The 17449-nt window shown below is 45.0% G+C and overlaps 1 protein-coding gene across 9 annotated transcripts in view; it reads right to left on the bottom strand.

The window, feature by feature from the left end:
- YEATS2 (YEATS domain containing 2) overlaps positions 1-17233 on the bottom strand; it is a 51875-nt gene extending 34642 nt beyond the window's left edge. For 5 of the 9 annotated variants that reach the window (XM_069791991.1, XM_069791996.1, XM_069791992.1 and 2 more), the window contains exons 1-10: positions 16234-16932; positions 15975-16092; positions 12783-12880; positions 12583-12675; positions 9280-9522; positions 6990-7105; positions 5655-5816; positions 3817-3928; positions 2243-2287; positions 1015-1201 (exon numbers count right to left, since the gene is read on the bottom strand). In XM_069791991.1, coding sequence (XP_069648092.1) covers positions 1015-1201; positions 2243-2287; positions 3817-3928; positions 5655-5816; positions 6990-7105; positions 9280-9522; positions 12583-12675; positions 12783-12880; positions 15975-16092; positions 16234-16260 — 1201 coding nt within the window. In that variant the 5' untranslated portion in view covers positions 16261-16932. Of the gene's footprint in view, positions 1-1014; positions 1202-2242; positions 2288-3816; positions 3929-5654; positions 5817-6989; positions 7106-9279; positions 9523-12582; positions 12676-12782; positions 12881-15974; positions 16093-16233; positions 16936-17111 lie in introns of those variants that run through there. The other 4 variants (XM_069791995.1, XM_069791998.1, XR_011326128.1 and 1 more) reach the window with 3 other exon arrangements.
- Between the last annotated feature and the right edge of the window lie 216 nt (positions 17234-17449).

Raw genomic sequence — 17449 nt, 5'->3', positions numbered from 1 at the left:
AGAACACCACCAGTAGCATCACAGCACCTACCAGAAAGCGCACCATGCAAGACACCAGCTTAAAGCCATTCCTTGAACACAGGAGTGTCAGGAAAAACCAAGAAAGGCATCAGACCATGTTGCATGTGACCATATTTTGAAATACAAAGTTACTGCTTCCAGCAAGTTTCTCACACTAAAACCTGCAAACCACAAAAGACACCCTTGTTTCTCAGCCCAGTTAACCAAGGTCTGTCACGTAAGCCTTGAAACCGTATGTTTCAGAAAATAAAGCTAAATGCTAACAGAGGCACAGTTTCTCCTATTTCACACAAACTAAAAATCGTAACAGTGTGCCCAAGGGGCCAGCACTAGCTTGCTTCAGGCAATTCAAATGATCCTAAGGCATCAACTGCCCCATTGCAACAGGTGCTGCATTTCCTGAGCTTACAGAGGAAGGTGAGAATGAGACAGTGACATGCACAGATGCCATCCCTCAGACAAACATACACTACAATTTTTTCACTCTCTATTTTCAACAGCACAGTTATGTAGTCATTTTTGTTCCTCTCCCCCCGCCCCAGTCAACTTGTGTTAGGCACCAACGTAAATAACTGAACAGACCACTAGGCCAATTCCTTTTATATATACACAGTCCTTGAAACATTCAGATACCTAAAAAACCATCTGAAGACAGTCTGCCAAGAAAAAAACTAAGTGCAATTCGAGAACCTTTTTTCCAACTACATCTGCTGCATAAAGCTCCATATTCACTGTTTAGCAAAACAAAGCCCACTCAACAAAATCGAGATTATAAAACACAAAAAAAACCCCAAGAAACCCAACCCCCAAACCCAAATAAACCGTAACAATTTCTGAATTACATTTCAGAGTACACTGAGGAAATGAACATCTGAGGTGAGCAAGGAGCAGGTAGCACTGGCAACCTTTAAAGCACAAGAACAATCAAGAGGAGGTATCCAGAAGAGCTGAAGTTCCAAGAACTCAAATTTCACCAACACCCATTCGTTCTACCTTTGTCCACAGAAGCATCCGGGCTGGAGTCCCGCAACTGTTTAATTGGTGAAGAAGCTTTGACTGGTGCTGGGATACCCAATGACAGTGGTAAAGATGTAGGAACGTCAGAAAGGTCAGACTCTGAAGATTGGGAGAAAAGATACTCCTCGCCAAGGGAATGCCTATGCAGCTCCACATCCACTACCTTTCAGAAAGAGGAGAAAGGACAACATTAATATTTGGCAGCCAGGTAAAGATATAAAAACTGAAAACAACTATGCCTTTTCTTTTTATTTTAATGTCTAGAAACCTCTCCCTCTCCTCCCCCCACCTCTGCATAACACTTCCGATCATTTCAGGGACACTTCCCAGAGGTCCAGCAGCACCTGAGCTAAGACAAAAATCTTGCAATATTTAACCCCTGCAGTAGAGGACATCTCTCGGTCCATGGGGAAATCTGAATAGCGAACACTGGAAGGAATACAGAGCCCAGCTCCAAGCATCCCACTAAGGGAAGGACTGCATAACCCCTTAGGGACAGGCACAAAACTGCAGCTTGCCTTTTCTGATAAGACTTTGAGAAACACACTATCTACTCTTCAAAAGTGTTCTTTAATCGCAGCAGACATCTCACATTAAAGTTTTCTCCAGAGACTGAAAAGCTGAAGTAATGCAATTTCACCTTAAAAATTTCCATTCACTACAGACAAGTGAAAATAATAATAAAAAAATGTTTAGGGATATAGCAAACCATGAGTTATTAATTAATTAATTTTATATTTATTTTTAAGAGTTCATTTTCCATGAAGATACTGAATCTTGACAGACACAGAAACTTAGAAGTACTTGATATACTGCAAAATTTCAACAGGATAGTTCAGTGATCCCTTTAACTTAAATTCTTTATGCATGAGATCTGCAGCACATCAGAATGCAAATCAAGACATTTGGTACCAGAAGCTCCACAAAGAAATAAAAATTAAAACTGTAGTACAAGCTAAGTTATTTATGAAAGAAGAGCTGGAAACAGTCTCCTCTGAACTAGAAAGGAGAAAAAATGACTGTTGTCATGAATAGTGACAGGGCGTCATAATGATTTCCTTTAACAAGAGAGCAAAATGTACATTCCAGAAATTGTGAAATCAAATGGGTCTGACTCTGTGCTTAGTCCCGTATATCTTTTTCTTTTTAAACATCCTTAAAGGGAATCAAAGTACAACACCCATCCCACGACCCGGTGACTCACCGTTTCTGCGCCAAGTGTCTGCAGGCCCGTGTACGTCCGGTCCAACTGGGTAAAATGATACAATATATTTTTAAATTAACTAGGGCAAAAGTAATATATTAGCTAGAATTTACAATACAGTTTGTTTGAAAGGAGTTGAAACTATGTAAGTTGAGCAGCAGCACATCTAATTTTTTGAGGCCACAGGGTCAGAAATCTGTGTGCTCTGTTAAGTACCCTCTCTTCTGAAAAAAAGCCAACCATGACCCAAAGCCCACACTGAAGCAGAAAGGAGCAAAAAAGCTGGAAGAAATGAGATTGTTGGGGAAATATTATTTCAGTCTAAGAGGAGTCTTCGAGGAGTGTCCTTTTTTATTCCTGACGTCAATATAAGGAAATAATAATGAGAAAAACCGCAGAGATTTAAACTGACCAGCATGAAGGCTACATTTACACTATAATTTTTGATTAAATAACTGTTCACAGTGATTATCAGCTGATAGAGAGGCAGAAAAATCCCAGAGGCATCTGTTAAGATACCTATATAGAGAAGCTGGGTTTGACAGTCTTGCAGTGCCCCAGAGCTCAGGGGAAGACAGGCTGCGAGCCACGGAGGAGGGTTCAGCTCACTCCTATGACTTCACAGCAGCCACAGGCTCAGTATGCGAACAGCAAAGATTTGCTGATTTGAGTTCTCGTGTGCCACAGACTGGCTCAGTTTTCTTCTGTAGGCTGGGCTTCCTTTGCTGCATAACATCCACCATACTGTTACCAATTTCTCCGCAAGTTTTATCTCTCCAAATATATTTTACTCATCAACTGCATTAAATGTCCCTAAGTTCCAGGGGAACGTTTCCAACCTTCTCTACTATTTATATTTGGGGTTGCAATGAGGTATCTACATTAGCATGAAATTCATTAATGCAGGCAGAGTTTAAATAAAACTAATCATGCTGCTCAAAGAAACAGGAAACTAAACCAGCTCAGGACTTAATTCTACTAATGCTAGGGACTACTAATTAAAAGGAAAACAAGAGCACTGGCCTAGTTTTCTAGGACTGCTGCATACTGTAAATCCTATTGAGCGTCGCAGGACAGGTGAATGAGTTGAAAAAGAAGGCTCTCTTCAAAAGGAAGAAGGAATGAACAGGGAATCTCAGCCCTGCCCACTCTAACAATAAAGATAATCTCTAGCCGGTATGTGAAAGTGCTGAAGGAACAGAACAGATACAGCAATCACTTTACCAACAGAAAGAGAGCCCTGCAGCACCCTGTCAAGTTAAAGCCAGTGAGAGCAAGATAAAAATCTCAAACTGTAGGGAAACAATAGGTAATGCTTTGCTGCTCTGAGCAGAATCAGTTCCAGCTTCTGCAAGGCTGGGTTCCTTGGCTACCGCATCAACTCCAATACAGCCAAGGTAAGGGGCTTTCCTGGATCTTTTTTGATTCTCCAGCTCAACTATTCATGTGCAAATAGCCAGCAGGACATACACACAACAGAGAGATGCAGAAGCACACGCAAAAGCGGAGCCTCTTCTAGATTATGCAAGAGACCTCATTTAATTGCCTTTCTCTCAAATATTTTGTTCAAATACCTTCAAATTGTGTATGATATCAATCCTCTTGTTCTGGCTATCCTTGAAGTGTATCTGGACTCTCACAGGAAATTCTCCCCAGCCTCTCCTGGTCAGGTGAAATGGAGGTTCTCTGGAAACAAATGGTGATTCACGTTTTGGATGCAGGAGTGGTATAGCTTTCATGTACCTTTTTCAGAAAGCCAAAGACTGCTTTTCTAGCTGACAACTAAAGCTATCTTCAGGCCTGCTATTCACCAGAGAGAATGCACTCACAGAAATGAGAATTTTATGGCTTTGGACAGCTGAAAACATACTTTTATTTTGCACAAGGGTACAGGGAAGAAAATGGTAAAACACTGTTGGATGAGAGAACACAAGAAACAAGTGTCTTCAAAAACCAAAAAAAAACCCAAAAACCAACCAAACAAAAAAAGGTGGCTGTGTAATGCCAAATGAAAAATACTTGTTTCAAAAAAACCCCAAGTCAGCTCCCAGGACACAGCTGCAAGATGAGTTTTCAATGCAGCATTTTGCAATTGCTCTCTGCTATTCCCTATCTAGTAGCAAGAAGGCATGCACTTCATATAACATTAAAAGAACAACACACACACAACAAGGAAAAGCTAACTCAACCACCGTCATTCTCCAAGCTGAAAAAGAAGGGCCTATTTCTAACATTTACCCTTACTTTGTTTGCATTTCAGCTTGTTATTTGTAAATCCCAAATGTAGTTTTGCAACAAAACAAAACAGAAGAGGTTTAAAGGCTATATTTAGTCCAGAACATGTATGTCCACTACAATGACTGGGACCGTGCAACGAGAAATCAATTAACCAGATGGGACTAAAACATAAGACAAACAGCACTGACATCAGATACTGGAAACAGAAAGGCAGAAAAAGACAGCAGTCAAGTGTAGTTTAGTATGTTAGACAAGAAATACAAAGGAGTTTGCTTTCGTCCTGCTCAGGGTTGCCTTCTCAGAAACATTACTGAACCATACTAACACTTCTTATCTCAGATAAGTCTTTCTGGAGTTGCCTTTCAGTATTTTAATTTTGCCAGAATTAAGTTGCCATTCTGTACCTCAGCAGTCTCCCCACCCTCCTCAAGGAGGCAGCTGAACATCCTGTGGAGAATAATTTCTTTGGGAAGACACAAAGTAGTTCGAAGGCATCCTCCCACTATCTTGTCCCAAGGAGTGAGAATGAAAGATTGACAGGACATTTCCCTGCAGCAGTCAACAAAGAACCAACCCTGCTCATCTCATCAGGGTCACAGCTTTGAATACAGGTCTGGGAGAGGACAGAGAAGCTCCCATTTCTGTAGCACCAGCACCATTACACTGATGGGAAATTCCTTCAAGCATGAAGCCAACGCCACTGATCTCACTACAGTGGAGAAATATTTGGGAGAGGGATAAAATTTCTTGCGCAAACTAACATGTGTCATTAAAACTATGGGCAAAATAGCTGAGACTCCTTGTTCTTTTCCACAGTGGAATGGATGGGAGATAGAAAACGCCTCTTTTGGCAACAGAAGTCTAACCTGCACAGCAGACAGTGTAACACATACAGGAGATGCACAAACTCGCATGAATAACATGAAATTGAACAACTGAATGCTTTTTCTCAGTAGGAAATTAAAAAAACAAAACAAACTGTTTGGCACATTTGCTACATAAAAACTAATTTATTTTTAATATTATTTTGCAGTAAGTCAAGCCAAGCCGGAGGTTAAAGACAGACATGGAATACTAAACCAGGAAAATAAGTTGCTAACTTTCTAAGAAACTTAGCACTGTAAGCCTGGCAAGCATAAAGACTGGAAGAGTGACTGGAGTAATTCTTTATTACCTCACTTCTACCAGGTCATTAGGTTTGTAACTGGGATGGAGAAAGAACCAAACTTTCTTGACAAAATGATTTATGCTGGGTTCTCTCCGAGAGCCTCGGACATACACCATCCATTTGTGGGTCGACTGATCATTTTCCTCTCTCTTGTCAGGGGGAATGTACCTGGCAAAGAAGTTAAAAAACAAGCACAAGATAAAAATCCCAAATAGATAAATACCACAAAAAGTATTTCAGGAAAGATTAGGCAAAAAAATTGGGGATGGTAAAATGCCTATGTGAACCTTGCCCCCTGTACAGTTCTGCTCATTATTCCTTACTCTTGACAGTTCATCCAGAAACAGATACAGCTCCCATAACCTAGTCTATGCTTCTAACACATTTCCTCTATTTTAGTGCACAACTGCCATATGAAATTTGTCCATTTAAACATTTGGCTCTTCATTAGGAAGACTTCATATTAACATTCTACCACTGCCAAATCCCTTTCCCCATCTTATTCTGATATGAGGAAGCAAAACCACACCAGAACATAATATCAGCAACTCTGCTACCATATATACAAAAAACCCCAATTCTTCATATAAATTTTTAAGAAACTTCATAGTCAATACTTGGTTCCAGGTCCAGGCTTATGTAGATTTTCAAGATGCAATTCTAACACTGCAAGTCTTGTCAGCAAAGTTTGCAACTTTCTATGCAAGAGGAAAAGACTGACTTGAGTAGTGCAAGGGTGGAGAGTTAAAACCTGGACTCATCCATAGTTTCCTAAAATGAACGTCTGTCTTCACCGATTTCCTCAAAGTTCAAAAGTTATGTGTATTCATCTGTGTTAAACAGTTTTGGAAAAAAATTATAAATAAAAACTGTACAAATGAATTTCTTCAGACTATGCTGGACTTTCACAATTTTCCTCCTTCTGGTGTTGGGGGTTTTGTTTTGGTTTTTTTTGTTATTTGTTTAAAAAACCCACATCATCCCTATGGACACACTGAATTAGCCATTAGGACAACTTGCTTTTCCAAATTTTCAGGGAAAAACTTGGGATTTCTAACTGGTCAGAAAAGGCTGAAAAGACTCTCCTTGAGACAAACAGATCTTAAAACCTCCATATATATATATATGTATATATATATAAAAACCCACTACTAAAATACCCGTTCCTGCCACAAAAAACTCATGCAGACACTCGAGGAGGGCAGCCTTGGGTACAGTGATTATTCAAGGGCAATACCTCACACTGTGACAGCCTAGCAATTTTATTTGTCTCCCAATTTTAACCTCCTATTCCATTTAATCCTGAAATAAAGGACCATCCTTCAAACTCTGGATACTAACTTGGAGACGTTGCCAACCACAATTGTTTTCTTCACATAAAGCCGTGAAGTTTCATCATTTAACAGTCCAGCATTTCGTTGTCCTGGTTTTTGAGAGCTTGAAACACTCGAACTGTCCTGAGGGTAGGGGAAGAAAAAAAACAGGGAAACAAAAAACCAAACATTCCTCTTCAACATCATTTTGTTTGGTGCTAGAAAAGTAAGGTGGTGTTAAAAAAAAGTAAACCTGCATAGTTTAAATGAGACACCAACAATGAATCATCCCTAAAAATACTCAAATTGCTATCTAGGCATCTTTAAGCAACTCAGGCACGCAACAATGATATACTACCTAGCCAAGTGTACTCTGCATGGCTTAACTGAGCATACATTATGTGACACACCATGGATCTGAGCCATGATTTCAGCTTGGGTTTCAAAAGCACTGCCGCTGCACTATCTGAAAAAAATCGAGCACTACTAGAGCAGCATCATGTTGGTCACTAACCAGAAACAAATCTAAATCTCCCATGAGTGGCTTCTGAAAATCTAATCTTTCTCATTTCCAGCCTCTGCTGCTTTGAGGGACTCCAGTGTTGCTTCATAGTGAAGAACTGAGGCTGGGCTTGAGACAAGAGTTCAGTTCCAACTCAACAGGGACAGTAGTCAGCCATACCATGTCACTGACATCTAGATAAGTCTACAGATCCATTACAATACGTAAGGCACAACAAATCCAGCCTAAGCAACGTTATAACACAGCCTTGGCTATTAAGAAGTGGCCAAGATTCCCTGGCAAAACGAAGACACGACCATCCACAGTGCCAACGCAGGCTGCACTGTCATTTGCATGACAGTGAGAGGCTTTTCTATGTACGACTCTGTTGGATAAAGCAGCTGTCCGAAGAATAAGGGACTGCCATCCTCTCATGAACAACAGAGTCGGTGCTACAGCTTCCCAGATCATACTCCACTGAACATTCGTCAAACAAGGCTCAGCGTGGGGCCAGTGGATCCACTAGGAACCACTACACCTCCTCTGTTAAGTCAGTGATGCCCCAAACCGGGGCAAGGAGCCACAGAAGGCTGGGATGGCTCCTCATCACTCCCTCAGCCACCTCTGAGTCATGTGCTGTGTTGGTTAAAGATGTACCAACATGCTACACCCAAGCAATACAACTGCTCCATCACTGCCCCCAGTGCAGAAACAAGTTATATTGGTCTGATGGTTTACGATATAGGTGGGTCCACATTACATATTGTGTATCTGCCTTCAGCTACAGACTCTAGGCAGGGTTTCAGCAAACTGCAGCCCTGTTATCAAGGGTGTCATGCTGCTCAAGAGGCAGAATTATTGCTCTTTCTGCCACATATTATTGCAACTTGTTCAGTTGCAGAATGCAGTCATATGCAATGAGATATACCCATCCCTGGTTTGGGTTAGAGGCTGTACTCCTCTGGCAGGCCTGACAGCTTAAAGGCACATTTCACCTGCAGCCAGCGAGAGAGCCTCCCAGGTGGAGCTAACTGCAGCCAACAGGTGAAGCATTTCCATAGCTGCACGGCGAGCCATAAAGGGAATGGATCCAGATCAAAAATAACCCAGGAAAAAGTATGGGAGAACAATGAAAAAAGGTATTTTTAACCTGGGTCAGTTTGGTTCAGTTAAGCAAACAGTGATATTAGCACAACAGCAAGCATCGCCACCAGGACAAAAACAACTCAAACTATGCACACAGGCTCTACCAGCTCACACTCCCAGGGTGAGCTAATCCACTCGTGTCACGATGTTGTCACCACAGGCTGCTGAGGAGGCCAAACCCCAAACTCCAGTGGTTCAACTCTTAAGCAATACAGTCCCCATGGGCACCCAGGGCCAGGCAGCAGCATTAATTCTTAGAAACACTGCTAGGAATGACACATCTTGCTCTTCTCTCCAGGCTCTACCCTTTCTGGCCCGACTTCCATCTGCACAGCAAAACCCTTTGCTCAAGCTGTGAAATGCCTCCTTCCCCAGAGGCTACCAACCAAGACAGTGGCAGATAGCTGTGCTAACAATAACACTACCACTGCTGCCTAGCTGACCTCTCTGTTGGGCAAGACTGAGTTAAGAAGAGTTACCCAAGTTACATACACTTCAGTTAGCCTTACAGCAAAGCCAGGCTGAAAGAGTGGGAGCAAGCAGTTGGAGAGGGTAAGAAACAGATCTTCAGCAAGGTGGGTGAAAACATGAAGAGCTCCTGGTGCCAGCACTGAGTCCAGACAGAGCACACACCTCCAACAACTTGACCGCCACTCGAGTTTTACTTTACCCGGCCAGTATTTCTGCTCTGTCTCTGGTCCAGGCTGTTTGTCAGCCGCTCGTCTGCATCTAAGTTGCCATTGTCTTTGTCCAGGAGAAAGTCATTATGCTGAGAGAGAGAGTCGCTCTCGGAGTGGTTGGCAGATGGAGTGTCTGAGCCCTGGTTAGCTGGAGATGACGATCTAGAGGGTGACTCCAAGAATTTCTTGATTGAAGGGTGATTAAGAATTGTCGCATCACATGACCTGGTCCCCTGCAACAAAGAGGTCAGGCAGATCCGGTCACTATTTCCCTGCAGCCCAGATGAAAACAAAGCTGTGCCAGAAGAGAAAAAGTCAATGTATGAAGAAGAGCAAATATTTAATCAGCTGCCCTGCAGGAAAAACATATGCTGCAGAAGATAAAAGCTTAAGCCGGTTCTACAGAAACAGCACCCCAAATTGATTCTGTTCCTTTAGACCTTTTGATCTCAGAAACCCACCTCGTTTTGGAAAGGAGGACTGCAGCCTACTCAAGTACCTATAATGTCCCTTTGAAAATAACATCTTCCCTTCCCGCGCAGATACCTATGGTCTCTTACCATACACAGAAAGGCCACAGCTGCCCGATTCTTGCAGGCAAGCAGGGTAAGTAAATGCATCAGGCTCTTTAGTTTTGATACTCACTGGCAGTCTTGTCAATGCCTATGAGGCAAGCTACGTGTGTATTAGCACCCTGTCTGCTCCCAAAGCTCAACGGAGGATAAAGAATAATGTGCTTAGGCATGCTTGCAAACTTTCCTCAAAATGGACACCTTAGAGCTAATCTTAGATCCTCCCAAACCCGCAAGGTGGAGGATGGGGCAGGGGAGCGTTTAAGTCTCTCTTGTTTTTTTCACTACTGTGACAAAGGCCTTTTTTTTTTTTCTCCTGTATTAGCTTTTAACCTCAGAAGCAGCAAGGAAAACACCCATCACTCAAAGCAAGTCTCCCTCAGCCACTTCTCCTTCCAGCCACCGGTCCTCCCTGTCACCTTGGTTTGATGGTGAAGCAAGTCAGCAGCAACATCCCTCTGCCAGCAGCAGAGCACTGTCAGATAGCCTCACTCCAGCTCCTGAAGCCACAGACTCACACTAGAGTTGCACTGACAGCTTTTTTTGCAGGCAGCACCAGCTGAAAGAGGCTTTCTTCTTCCCTGCCCGAACCACCCGCATCAGCCAGGCTGGCACAATTATTCATGGGGAGGGGGCAGGTCACGAAAAAACAAATCAAGAAACTGATTTGGGATTTTTTTGTTGTTGTTTGGTTGGGTTTTGTTGGTTTTGTTTGGCTTTTTATTCTCTTTTTATTCTCTTTTTTAATACACGTAAATTCCCTGATCCAAAATTCCGCCAACGGGATGGAGGGGGTGGCATGGGGACAGACACCAGCAGCACTGTGGAGCAGCAGAACTGCCCTCGAGAGGTAGTAGCAGGAGTGGAGTTAAACATTATCCCACCTTGGACTTTAAAGGTTCATTTGTTTCTTTCCAATTACCAACTGTCAATTACCTACTTACAAGAGTTATATTCATATATCCAACAGTGGGGACACACATACAACATCACTAAAAAAACCCCCAAACCAAACCAAACTACCACTAAGAACCTCTTTTTTTTGGTTTGTTTTTTATCCCTAGTCAAGTAAAATGACCAACACCTTGTCCACTAATTTGTGGGAAAATGTAATAAACTGTAATCATACGGAATCATAAGCCTCAAAACCCAGCAGCACTGGGTTGAAGAACTGGTTATATTCATGAGAACAGGATAAGAATTTGCAAATCATCTTCCTAGAAGTTCTGAATTAAACTACAAAGACTCCCATTCTACCAGAAGCAGAAACAAGACAACCATTCACTGCCAAGTCAAACATACATTAATCACACATTAAAAATAGACAGCAAAGAAAACTGAAACCAGTAACAATTTCAAAATAAAGAGAGAATTGATTTAGCCTGCATGCAAATCAGGACTTTTAGAAAAAATTAAAAATGCAATCAAAGATACAGCTACAGTAGCCAGAAGCTCATAAAAACTACAGGAAAACTAAACAAAGCAAGGATGCACCATTAAGTTTTGTGAATACTTTGAAACAATTATAAAAGTTGTTATTTCTGGCAAGTGTGAAAATCAGCAAGGAAAAAACAAACACCCAGCATGGCAGAACAAGTAAAGGACAGGGGACAGTACAGCTCTTGCTGACACATGATGACATTGGATAAAAGCACTTTCAAAGATCAGAACCTAGCTCACATTCCTCAGCTGCCTACACAAAAATTAAGGGGGGGAAGAGGGATCTCCAAGCCTCCCAATACTACCATAACCTTTTTCAACTCCACTTGATCAACTCAAGTTCAGTGAAGGGGAAAAAAACAGCTGGACCTTTTTGGTTTTACCTTATTCCAAGGCTTCTGGAAATCACACCAGGAAAACCAGGAGTAGCAGTGAGAGCCACTGCTTGGAAAAGAAATTTTCATGGGACTAGAGTAAAACCCAGGTTTGCAGCACCCATCTACAGCTTCCAAAAATCAGTTCAGATCTTTACTGGAAATAGATCAACTCCCCGAATTGAAAAGATGGTAACTAAATACCTACACTGGTAGCGAACTACAAGTCAACTGGGAGTCTGCATGAGTCATGAACGCCCTGCAATTACCAGCCCATTAAGGACAAAATGCTCAGACTGGAGTTTAACTAATAGCGTTTGTTTTTTTTTTAATTTCCTTGTGAATTTTCAGTCTCTCTCTGGTATCTTCTCGATTTACCTCCTGCTTTACTGCCACCATCAGTTCACCAAACCATTTACAGACTGGCTGCCAGGGTAAAGGGAGGACTGTTTCATGGCACTACCCAAGCCTCAAGAAATCTTGATTTTTTTATTTTTTTTTTCTGAGAAGTTCCAAAGCCCATCTGCTTCCACTTTCCTCCTGTGAAACAGGAAAACATTCCTCACTTTTCAGGGCTTTGCAAGGGTAAACTGTGCAGTGTGTGAGAAGCAAGGTGCTCTCACGCAAGAACTGATGAAAAAAAAAAGCAGAGTATTTCAGAAACCAGAACCAAGGGCTGCTGAACGGCTTCTCAACTGCTCCTTGAAGACTGGTCTTTCCCAAGTACCTGAGGCCCAGCTGGTGATGCACAGGTCTCCTCTCCGACTGCCACCCCATTTGCAGTTCATATCCCACCATTCGAGGAAACCACATCTCAAAACCAAACATCAGCTGAATAACCAGTGAACTACACATCTTCCTTTGCAAATATTCCCTGAAGTCTTATTATTCCCAAAGTAATTTTTACCTCTCCAGCTTTAAGGAGACCAGCAGATGCGTAATAGTTAGCCACAATACAGGCACGCAGTTTATCCATCATCCTTCTTGCTTCAATCAGGCGCTATAAAAAGAAGAGGTAACATATAGTAACGGATAACTGCTGCAGCAATTGCCCCAAACCATGATACACCAGGATCTTATGTATTTTTAAGAACAAAACCTTGATACCTGATCTATAACTTCAATTTCATGTTCTTTACTCTTCATTTCGACGGCAAACTGTTCTTTTATAATTGTCTCAATCTTCTGCACAGCAACATCTCGAGCTGTACAAGGCCACATATGGAAAATAAAGAAGAAGGAAGTATTTATATTTCTGGTTTTGAGGCTTTATTTGAAAACATAAAGATGAGAAATCATTATGGAGGGAGAACTGAAGGGATAATACACACACAAAAAAGGGAAGGATCATTTTTCTGCAAAAGAAAGTAATTTGCCTTAACAAAAACCACATGTATCTTTAAAAGCTGGCTTATGCAGAGAGCTATTTTGTCCTTTTTACATCTGAGACGACAAATGACAGAAGATGGAAGAACAGGACCAGTTTGTTTACTTCTGTCTCAGTAAAGCTGTAAACAGTAAAAGGAAAACTCAAATGTGCTTACGGCCAAGTGCAGTTACTGCTGCAATTGCGCAGGAGTATGCTGGAACACTATGTACATTTTTCCGCTCTCTTTGGCCCAATTCATATCCAGGAAATTTACACCACTTCATGCAGCAATAATAAGGCAAACTAATACTTTATATGTTCAGCGCTGGCACGAAGTGCAGCCTGCTCTGGCGTGCCTACAAACCTTTTATTATCCACAAAGGAAACTACACTATCGAAAGCTGCTCTACCTCTTACAAAATCCTCTTCCAGCACGGCAGTCAAAAAATTTTAGCCTTTCAGCAGGAGTTTATTGACCTCGGTGGAAAGCATGTAGTTTAATATTTCAAACTGTGCAAATACCTTATGGCAAATTAGTGGCTAAGAACTAAATTGGCATCTTACTGTGTTTTTCTAGAACATGTATAAACATAGAAGGAACAATTCTTTTTGCCCTACAACTACCGCAGACTTTAATATTGCCCTTCCTTTAAGTCACCTCTGTTATATCAAGGGGGTTCAAAGAACATCTGTTTTTATCAAGTTCTAAGCAAGAACTTGGAAAAGCAGGAATTGTACTTCTAGAAGCAAGCCTGGAAAAGGTCCTCCTGCCAGCATCAGAAGTACAGTGACCTCACTGCAAAGCAGATCAGAGAAACAGCCTGGGTTCCTCTGTAAAAAAATCTCACATTGTTTCTATGTGGAATAGGAGGCAACAGCACCAAGACTTTGTTTTGAGCTTCAGAGGAAGCATTTGTTTTACTAAAGGGTACATATCTGTTTGAAGAGGTTTCTTTACTCTTTCTATTGGGATATTAGAAATCAAAAGCAAGTCAAAACTTTGCTGGTATGTTCCAGCTAGCATACATGATTTTACTGTCTGATCAGGTACCTACAACAGGAGTAAGGCAATTGATGCTTCTATATGCAACAGAGGTACCCTAAATATTTTTACTTATTTCCAGATACCCAAATGCGTATGTTCTAGGACGAGAAATAGTTCAAGCCTCCATTAAAACAGAATTATGGTTGAATCTGTATGAGTAATGCAATATGAAAAACCAGAGGGATATAATTTTCCTCCAGCCATGAACACCATGCCTAGGAAATTCACATGTAAGGCCACACTTAAAATAAACCTAAACAGATTAAGGTATGAGATGTACAGTTCAGACAGGGACAACTGCATCTCTTCCCAAGACTGATGCCATGCAACACCAGCATTATGACAATTAAAGCACTTCAGGATTTGTGGTTATATTACAGATGCTTTTAAGAACACTTTATTTTCATATTTTCCCAGCTTAGCATCAACCACAGTCCCTAATTAAGATCATGTTAGTGAAATTTGTATACTTAAGGAATTCTTGTATCGAAAGTTGGAGATCTTCCACGAGAGGAAGAAAGAAGTCAGTTTGGAGGAATCACCTGAACAGAAAGTTCACTTTGGCAAGGACAGTTTTCCAAGGCCCTGAGACTTTGCCTGCCAATTATTAAGACCTTCTGAAAAGTTGCTTCAGAAGTGGATTAAAAACCTGTCTGCTGTCCCCAGGACACTCCACCACAGAGGGTGGTGATATCTGGCAGCCAGGCAGGGCAGGCAGCTGGGAGTGGTGATGCTCTTCTGCCATGGCCAGCTGCAGCACAGATCCACTGTCAGGGCCCCTAACCGGCCTGGCAGACAGGACCTGCCCAGCAACACATTCAACCCAGAGTTCAGCCTCCTCAGATTTGCCCAGCTCTACACCATCCTCCAAAACATCACCTGAGAAGCCCTCATCTGTCCATCTCCAACTGCCAGCTCCAGCATCCTGCTCTGTTCCTGGATCTTCTTCAGATCCCACAGCCAGCTTCGGTTTTCTCACCTCCCTGTTCATCAGCTCCTCCCACCATGATCCTCTCACTAGCTGTGCTATGGCAAAAATCACTAGCCTACTCCCTGTCCCGGGGCAAGAAGCTCTACTCTCATTTGTCCAGAGATGACTGCAACCTGTCCCAGGCACCCTGCCAGCAGGCTGGTTCCCAAAGCAAGCATATCTGAGTTGTGCCAAACGTAAACCTATTCATCCAGCTACTCTCTCTACTACACTTCTTTATCCACCTTTCCTTCAGCGGGTAGCTGCTCCTCCGCCTCCCTTGCATCTTTCAAAGCCCCTTCCTTCTCCCTAACTTATCCCTTCTACACTGCTCAGTTTCACTTTATCTGCCTACTCATGCAAACATTTGTCATCTTGCAAGAGCCAGTCTACCTACCACAGGGTCATGGATTCCTTTTACCCCTACTGCAGAGTCATGGATTTTCCCCCTCACCGCCCCGCCTCCCGCTATACTGCAACCTCTATCCTCCAAAATGTAAACAAACTGCCAATCCTTCTGGAAGCAGACTTCAACTGCAGAACAGATGCACAGGTCAGAGCACACCTCAGCATGGGTAACTGCTGGGAAGATGCACTGGCAAATACTTCAGCAAGCAACAGGAACCAAAGTACATGGCTGGGGCCTTGGAGAGCTCATGCTCTAGCTCCTATCATGCACCAAAGTCTGCATCCTCACGCCTTGCTTACGGTTCAGCTAGCAGGTAGGAATGGCTCCGTGTATGACAATCATATCTTCACATAGCTATACAGAGGTATCACTAACTTCCCTGCTCAATTTCTGCCCTTTGACCCCTTAGCTCCTACCCCACTCCTTTCCTGACCTGTTTGCAGCATGCACATCCACAGCATTTCCGATTCCACCTGGGAGATCCCTTCAGTTCAGACAGCTCCTACCTGACTGTTCGGCTGCTTTGTGACGTTTGTTGGGATGCGTGATGGTGATCTCCTCATAGTCGGGGTCCTTCTCTGCTATCACTCTCTTGATCCCAGACATGTTCTCTCCACTGCTCCGCTAAGAGTAAAAATAAAAGCATTAACGTCACCCACAGCAACCTTCGGGTCAGGCTTCAACCTCTCACCGTGAGGAGGCCCGCGGTGCACCTCCCGAAAGAGCCAGGACACCTCCTTCCCCGGTTGCTACAGATTAACCCACAGCTGCAAAGCTCGGAGCTGGTCCCATTCTGTACCGTCCAGGAGCCTCAACTGCCTCCTGACCTCCGAAGCTCAGCACAGCCCATGCGCGTAGACCCACGGCGGTGCTGCAATGGCAAACCACCGCCCGCTGAAGCACAGCAACCCCCGTACGCCCCTGCCAGCGAGCTCTGCACTGGGATCCCAGAGGACAGACACCCGGCTGTGGTCCGATGGGCGACTTCAGGGTTCCCCTCAGCACAGGCACCGCCACCTCCGGCAGGCGCTCGGAAGGGGGAACGCTGCGGTCATCGCCCAGCCGGCAGCTCCAACGATCCGCACCCCAAATACGCGGGGAGACACTAAGGCACCGCGCCCTCGCCTGCGGAGCCGGACGCGCACAGGTGCCTCGGTACCAATCCGCGTCCTCGCTGGGCTGCTTGGCTTCCCCCCCTCCGAGAACTCTTTAACCCGAACCACGACCCCTCCCGCGGGAAGCGGGGTGCACCGCGTCCCCACCGCCTGCGCGGCCCCTCTGAGGCGGGAGGCCCCCAGCACAGCCCGTCCGTGCCGTGCACAAGAGGGCCGCCGCCACCATCCCCGGCCTTCCCGCCGCCGCGGGGCAGGAGCCGGAGACGCGAGGTAAAGCCGAGGCCGCGCCAGGCCCGGCGCTCCAGGGGGAGCCCCGCGGCGGCAGGGCAGAGCAGGGCAGGGCCGGGCCCGGCCCGCGCGCTGCCGGTGCCGGGACGCCCCGGGGACGCGGGGGGCGGGGCAGTGCCCGCGCGGCCGGGCCCACGTGCGCGGCCGGCGCCGCTCCCCTCCCCCCGCCCGCGCACACAAAGCCGCCGCCGCGGCCGCGCGCTCCTCCCCCTCCCCCCCGCCGCCCGCCCCGCCGCTCACCCGCGCTCCGCCGCGCGCCGCCCGGCCCCGCCGCCGCCTGCACCGGCCACCCCCCGCGCCGCCCCGGGGCGCTCAGCGGCGGCCCCCGCCGCCCCGCCCCGCCGCCGCCGCCGCCGCCAGCAGCAGCGCCGCCGCCATGAGCGCAGGGCCGTGTGCCTGGCTGCCCGTCAGCCGCGGGGGCGGGGCCCGCGCAGGCGGACAGCGGCGGAGGGGCGGGACGGGGCCGGAGACCGCCCCAGGGCGGGGGGGTGGGGAGCCGCACCTGCCGCCGCGGGCAGGTGCCGCCTCGCCGGGAGGCGGAGGGCAGCGCGGGGCCGGTCCGGTTCCCGAGCGGACGA

Source organism: Haliaeetus albicilla, chromosome 9 (genome assembly GCF_947461875.1).
Source record: "Haliaeetus albicilla chromosome 9, bHalAlb1.1, whole genome shotgun sequence".
NCBI classification, from domain to species: Eukaryota; Metazoa; Chordata; class Aves; order Accipitriformes; family Accipitridae; genus Haliaeetus; species Haliaeetus albicilla.
Note: the sequence above shows the minus strand (reverse complement) of the source record. Positions and strands in the feature narration are given on the sequence as shown.